Source organism: Galeopterus variegatus, unplaced genomic scaffold (genome assembly GCF_000696425.1).
Source record: "Galeopterus variegatus unplaced genomic scaffold, G_variegatus-3.0.2 Scaffold8352, whole genome shotgun sequence".
NCBI classification, from domain to species: Eukaryota; Metazoa; Chordata; class Mammalia; order Dermoptera; family Cynocephalidae; genus Galeopterus; species Galeopterus variegatus.
In genome coordinates this window covers 80046-87966 of record NW_007734463.1, presented here as the reverse complement: position 1 = coordinate 87966, position 7921 = coordinate 80046, and the positions used below count along the sequence as shown (strand labels likewise).

General features: G+C 32.1%; 1 protein-coding gene across 1 annotated transcript in view; it reads left to right on the top strand.

Annotated features, from left to right (window-relative positions):
- Window positions 1-322: 322 nt before the first annotated feature.
- LOC103608371 (cyclin-dependent kinase 13) overlaps window positions 323-7921 on the top strand; it is a gene marked incomplete at its 5' end in the record, with an annotated part of 51606 nt that continues 44007 nt past the window's right edge. Inside the window, 2 exons of the mRNA XM_008592815.1 lie at window positions 323-512; window positions 1555-1611. Of these exons, the coding sequence (XP_008591037.1) occupies window positions 323-512; window positions 1555-1611 (247 nt within the window). The remainder of the gene's footprint in view (window positions 513-1554; window positions 1612-7921) is intronic.

Here is a 7921-nt window from a genome sequence, read left to right as displayed (position 1 = left end):
CGGCGGTGCTCCCGCCCGAGGGTTCGGATCCCACATACAGACCGGTTCCCGCTCACTGGCTGAGCGAGGCGCGGGAGCAACACCAAGGGTTGCGGTCCCGTTGCCGGTCCCGGTCCGGTGCGGGGGCGACACTGAGGGTTGCGATCCGTTGCCGGACACGGAAAAAGACAAAAAAACAAAACAAAACAAACAAACAAACAAAAAAACACTTCTTTTCAAGGATTAATCCCCCTCACCCCCAGCATTATATTGTGAAAATTTTTGAATCTATCGACAAGTTGTAAAAATAAGTCTTTAATGTGTTAATTATCCTCATTCTTAGGTGCATTTTATCTGGTGTTTGAATATATGGACCATGATTTGATGGGACTACTGGAATCAGGCTTGGTTCATTTTAATGAAAATCACATAAAGTCATTTATGAGACAGCTCATGGAAGGTCTGGATTATTGTCACAAGAAGAACTTCTTGCATAGAGATATTAAATGTTCGAATATCCTTCTGAATAATAGGTATGGATATGAGCCCGATACATATGTTTAAAATGAGTGTTACATAATGTATACCTTGATTCTGTTAAAAGGATTTAGGATTTAGTTTACTCCATACAAACTATTTTAACAAAACAATATTATAGCTTGGGCTGTCTCTAAATTTGTATTAAATGTAGATTGACTCCCAATAATAGTTTGTAATGTACATAAAATACTTAGTTGAATTTATTGCTTGATATTCTTTCAAATAATGTCAATGAATCTTCTGATAATTAGTACTATGATTTCAGTTTTATATTAAGAATAGATTTTAGAATTTTTTTAAAAAACAGTCATCACAGTTTTAAAGTGAACTTTTTAAAAGTGTATGTACACACATACATACATAAAAGGGTACTTCAAAAGTTCATGGAAATATTTGTATTATCTTTTAATTCTGTTCTTCCACAAACTTTTTGAAATAACTTTGCACATATTTAAAGCTTATGTTAAGTATTTTAGTAACAGCATAATCTGAACTCTGATATTACTCTTGCAATTGGTACTATTTATTAGTTTAAATGAAGCAGGCCTGGTGCTGATTTTAATTAGTAGGAAGTGTTCTATGCACCTATCCCCTCTAAGAATGGTAAAATTAAACATAAAGTGCTGTGACTTAGTTCTTGAGCACTGTTGACTGTAATTGAACAAGTAATTTGTCTTACTTTATACTAGAAATTATCTCATTTTGTTTTATTTTCATCGAAGTGTACTTTTCTAAATAAGAACTGCATAGTATTGAAATACTATTATACTAGTACTATTTATAATAATAGTAATTATAATAATACTATAATAATAATACTAAACGAAACTATCCAAAGCAAAATATTGATGTACCTTATCTGGTGAATTTATGTACCACTTGCTCTGTAGGACCGTGGTGGTACTTCATGCAGTGTTAGCAAAGTTAAAATTTATATAAGTGTATTTTTTATTAGTTCTAGGAATAGAATGAATGTGTATTATCAATTAAGAGTAGACTAATATCTTTTATTCATTTTGTCTTTATTTCCACCAGAGGGCAGATAAAACTTGCGGATTTTGGACTTGCTCGATTATATAGCTCAGAAGAAAGGTAAGGGTACTATTAAATGAATATTGTAGTCATTAGAGTCCAGTATTAGAAACTATACTAAGGATACCTTATTGATAGTTTTTTTTTTTAAGGGAAATTTAATTTACACTACTGGATACTCAAAATAATGAAATTTTATACCATATTGGGTTGACTTTTAATTGCAAAATTTTATATATTTATCTCAATTTCGAAATAATTGATTTTTAACACATATAGGTAAATATTATTTCTTTTTAAAATGTGCAGCTTTAAGTGTGACCAAAATGAACTTATGAATTTTTTAAATTCAAACTTAAATTTCCAATCCAGATCCAGACATTAAGGTGTTCTTAAGTTTTATGTTTTGTGAAAAACCTTAGGATATGCTTTTTAAATTGCATGTTTAAACTTATATTGTTTTAACTATTGTTTTAGACTTTAGGTTTTTTGGTCTACTGTTGTTGCCTTTTTTCTTTCTCTCTTTTTTTTTTCCTTCTTCCTTTTAACTCCGTAGAACTTCTCAGTCTAAAGTTGAGGTGTGTAGATACACTTAGCTCATTTGTGTCTGGAGGTAGTAAAACATGACTTGTTTATTAGAACTAATATGGAATTTCAAAATAAAATACTGTTGTGAAGTAGTGGATTTTATGTAAAAAAGCGAAACAAAAGAAAACAAAAAAGCTATGGAATTAATTGGATTTAATAAATTTGTAGTCAGTTTTACCCATTTTTTCCCTGCCTTTATTTTCAGGTTTATATATAAACGTGTGTGTGTGTGTGTGTGTGTGTGTGTGTGTGTGTGTGTGTGTTTGTATTATAGTTTTAAAATTTGGTATGGCAATTCTGTCATTTTTTAGTATTGCCATACTTTAATATACTGAAACATCAATTGATTAGAATTCTTAGAAATAGATGTTCACTTTCAGTGAATTTTTGCCAGTTTTTGGTTAGTTGAAATAAATAAAATCTCTTTTTTGTTTGAATTTTTCAGAGTAAAAAGTCTGTTTTTTAAATCTTGCAGTGCCCATGACAGCATTTTTTAAAAAGTTTATTATTTTTTTGTCATGTACTAATTGTACATATTTATAGGGTACAGAGTGATATTTTGATACATGTATAAACTGATGATCAAATCAAGCTAATTAGCATACATTAACATAAACATTTGTCATTTCTTTGTGATGAGAACATTTGAACTTCTCTCTTCTGTCCATTTGAAAATATACAATAAATTATTAAGTATAGACAACTAGCACTACTATGAAATACTAGAACATATTCTTCCTAACTAGATAAGATTCTGTATCCATTAACTAACTCTCCCCGCCCCCCGTCCCAGCTTCTTGTAACCGCAATTGTACTCTCTCTCTACTTCTGTGAGCTCACTTTTGTTTTATCTTCCACGTATCAGTGAGAAAGTGTGGTATTTATCTTCTAATACCTGATTTATTTCAGTTAACATAATATCTTCCAGGCTCATCCATGTTGCCTAGAATAACATGATTTTATTCTTTTTTAATGGCTAAGTAGTGTTTCATTGTGTACATATGCCACGTTTTCTTTATCATTCATCTGTTGATTGACGCTTAGGTTGATTCCGTATCTTTGCTAATGTGAAGGGCTGAATGACTTTATCAGCACCACACTCTCCCGAGTGAGCCACGGGCCGGCCCATGAATGACTTTAAAGTTCAAAAAATGTTGGCAGAGCCAAGGGTATATCAAGGTTTTTGACTCCCAATTTTTTACTCTTTCCATCATACACATATTGTATAATAGTGCCTCATTGTAGTAGTTGAGAAATCGGTTTAAATTATACCTACTCCAGAACTTCACTTGAAGTATATTGTTTGAATGACTAAATCTCTGTGGCTATTTTTTGGGGGGGAAATTCTGGTTACTTTAAGGATTCTACCTGCTTTCACTGAAGTTATATTATTCGTAAGACAAATATGTGTCTGTCATATTTGAATATAAATTCCTTATGTTCTTAATAGGTTTCAGTGAAGATGGAAAACTGCTAATTTCCATTTTCATCTAATAGATTTTTTTTTAATGCAGATATTCGTGCACATTTGGAATAGAAATGTTTTAGAAAAATAAATATGTTTTAGATATGACTGTAAAGCCAGATTTTATATGTCAAACTCTATTTTTCTGTTGATTTTTATTTTCAAATGTAATGTTGGGTTCCAGTGGAGTGCCAGGGGTGTGGTGTGTTCACTGGGTCATGGTCCCTGTTGCCCTGCCAGATTGATATGGGAATTTTGAGTTTAGAGGCAGGAAGTTTAAAATTCCATAGCTTGCATCATTAGGTAATGTATACTGAATTTTTCTGCTGAATCAAATTTATAATTTATAAGAGAAAAACTTGGCATGTCATTTTGTTTTATAAGCAAATATCCTATCCTTAAGGGGTTTATATATTCCTTTAAAACTCCTCTTTTTTAGATTAGAATAATTCTAATTTCTTTTAAATCAATTGGAGAAATAGGCTTAATGTAATGGAATTCCTTTAAAATACATATATTATTTTAATGAATTTCAGTAATATACTCATTTTTAAAAATCTTCCTTTAGGGGATTTATTATTTTGTCCCAAATTTTCTTGAAATAAATATACTGTAAATGATTTTTCATTCATATTTCTTAGTGGCTTAATGTAATGGAATTCCTTTAAAATACATATATTGTTTTAATGAATTTCAGTAATATACTCATTTTTAAAAATCTTCCTTTAGGGGATTTATTAGTTTGTCCCAAATTTTCTTGAAATAAATATACTGTAAATGATTTTTCATTCATATTTCTTAGTATAAGCAGAAGGCAAGGTGTAAGGCTTTACTGAAATATACCCTTGCAAATAAGTCATTTTGAAGTAATTTGTAAGTAATTAGCTACTACAGATAGAATAACTGAAGTGTTCGAGGATTTAGCATAAGGTTTTTTTTATTTCAAAATAGAATAGATTTTAGCTTAACACTGTAATGGCATCAACCATAACTCTCTCACTTGTTTGATTTTGGATGTGCTTTTTTTGTTGTTGTTGAGGAAGACAGGGTGGAGTTACAGCTAGTACTTGAGGGTCTGTGACCAATATGGATCTTCTCTATCATGGGTGCTATAATAGAAGAAAGGAGGAGAACTGCTGGATTATAATTAGGTCTGTGTGTGTGTGGGGGGGTGACCTCTTTAACTTGTAGAACCATTTTCTCGTTTTGAACGTCAATATTCATACTTTGTCCCATTCAGCATTGGGAACTGTAGAACTTGAGAACAGAGGTATTTACTTGTTCCTATACCTATTTTAAGCACAACTCTGAGTTTTTATTTTACCAAGTCATTGCTCCAGTGCTTTTCAAAAGGACAGCATATCTTTGTCTTTGTGTGACTGTCCCATATGAAAAAAAAAATGTTTTCCACATTAGTTAAAACTAACTTAATTTTCTATAGAAGAAACTATAACTTAGCTCATTTACTTTTTTAATGCAAGGAACATAAAACCCATAGTCTTAAATCAGGAAGCTTTGGTTCTTGTCCTGGCCTTGCTATTTAACCAGTTTTGGAATCTTGGTCAAGTCACTTAATATCTCTGGGCCTCATTATTCTCAAATTGAAGATTAAAGTTTTAAAATCTCCCAAATCCTTATTTATAAGGTATTGAAAAAACATATCTTTCATGGTTTAATAACTACTGTGATCGAAATAAAAATTTTTAAAAAATAATGTCCAGCAAGCCTACTGCATTTCTGTATAATGATTCAATAACAAGGAGAGAGAAGTGGAAAATGCACGTTTACTGCCACCTTCCCAAAACACACTGTTTAAAAGGCAATATCGCCACCTAGTGGCTTTTCAGAAAATTGCCATTAAAAGCAAAATGAAATTTTCCCAAAGCTATAGGTATTAATGGGTGAGGAAGACAGTATTACCTCTTGCTACTTCTCCAAGGACTAGATGAAATTATTCAGCATTAAAATTGTTTCCTTAACTCTTGTCATTATTACTTGTGTCCTTTACTTGTCACTCAATCTAGAATTGTAGTTATTTTAGAGACAAGGACCATATTTTGTATTTGTGTTTTCTATGCCCTGAAACATCAAATGCATTCATGGTAAATGCTTGATTAATTCTGATCTGAGAGAATGTGATACTGATCTGGAAGACCGTCCTGATATAGATCAGTGCAGGACCTTTTGGGATTTCAGGTAATACAAAGAGTCTTCTGGAAAGCCCTGGACAAGATTAGAACTGTGGTAATATAAAGATTACTAACAGCATGTGAATAATAATAAATAATGCCTAAACCTTCAGCAGTAGAAATTGCACTTAGATCACTGATTTAACTTTAAGATTAAGATTAAATTTTACTTCCTTCAGCACTGATGGGAGCATATAAAGTGGAAAAGGCAACTTAATTATTTAGGATACAGTCTTCCCCCCTCCTGGTGTTGGGGAAATCTCACCCATGTACTTAAACACACAAATCTAAATTTTAAGCCTTGATCTTTCTTCTGATTTCCAGACATGTGTGCCTACTGGACATCTCCACCTAGATGATCTGGGTACCTTAAATTAAACCTTATTACAAAACCTATCTCCTTCTCCAGAAAAAAAGCCTGCTCCTTTTCCTTTATTCCCTATTTTAGTTAAATGTATTCAGTCACTCTCACATACATCCACTGTAAGTAGAATTTTATTGGTTTTCCTGCCTCTGGTCTTTCTCCCTAATTTTCTTCTTTTCTGCCATTTTTATCCACTGCCATCCCCAGCCCTATAGATAATAGTAGAGTTGAACTATTTACAGTTCCCTAAATATGCTGTAGTCTTGCATGCCTTTGTGAATCTACATAAGCTGTTTTATTTTTTATGGACTTATATCTCATTACCTCAGTTTAACAAATTTGGTTTTTTTTCCCCTTCACTGTGCAGTTCAGGCATTACCTCCTTTGAAATTTGCCCCTAGTCCCACTGACCTCTGGATGCATTTCCCTTTATGGGTTGAATGCATTGTTCATTATTCTATATAGTACTCATAGCGCATTATTGTAATTTATTATCTATATTACCACCAGACTTAAAGGTCTAAACCACTGCAACTATGGTTTTTTAGTTTGTTTGGTCCACTGCTAGTTAGCACAGTGTCTAGCTCAGAGTTTCAAGAAAATATTTGTTTATAAAGAAAGGAAAAGGAAGGAACAAACTTAACTAGCATTTGTGTATGGCACTTCATTATATATAGTTCCCTTTCATAGGAATTGTTTTAAGAGAAAATTCTCTGAGATGGGGTTGTGTAGGTATTATTATTCTTACGCATGTTTTAAAGGTAAGGAAATTGAAGTTTAGAAAATTTAACTGCATTTACAAGATCGCACAACCAGTAAGTGGTAGAGCTAAGGGTCTTTTCTGAAAGACTGTTTATTTCTGTTACACTGGAGTGCTTTCCTTGTAAGACTCTGGATCCAGCCTTGATTACTTAAAAGGTGTCTTCTAGAGGCCTCTCAAGTCTGCTTTAGAGGTACCATTAAGCTGATGACAATTTTTAGAGTTCTTTTGTAGCAAAGGTTCTGCTGAATTTAACTGTCCTGTCTTCTCACCCTACAAATATACTATTTTATTTTTGCCAAATGAAATATGCCATACTCTTGGTCTTCCAGCAGGTTAGCAAGTTGGGTGATATTTCTATTTTGGAGTCTCCCTTAGTCATATTGAATTTCATTGTATTTTAAGAAGCTTGAAAGTTCCTTAAATATCTAATGAGAAATCTCTAAATGAGAAATTTTTTATAGCATCAAATATTTAAAATTACCTGAGATTTCACCTGAAAATTTTATTATTTACAAGTGTGATGATTTTTCATTTTAATATTTTGTTAACCACATTAAAGTAGGTTTAAAAATATGAAGGAAGTGGATTTTTTTAGGTGTTACTTCCTTAGCAGAGAAAGAAATAGTCTGCCTCTTTTTCAAAAACTGCTAATGAGACTTTCAGATGAAGGTATGTAGTAGAAATTGAAATTCAGAATATTTAATGTTGAGATCATTATTTCTGGGCCTTTACAAAGTTTAGTTTTTGCCACCTAAGAATAATAGTTTATTGGAGTTACTATTTGTTTTTCTAATTTAATGTCAAAGGGAGTGTATGTATGTGTGTTTCTTGATTGTGGGATTTATTGCTTGGAATTTATCATTATTTATGGAAATAAATTGGGGTGGTTCATTTCATATTTTTAGATTTTCTTTTTTTTAAGTGTATAAATTTATTCTCTAACACCTAAGAACCCGATTATATGTTTTCCAGTCCTGTTTTTTGTGCCGCCCCCCACCCCC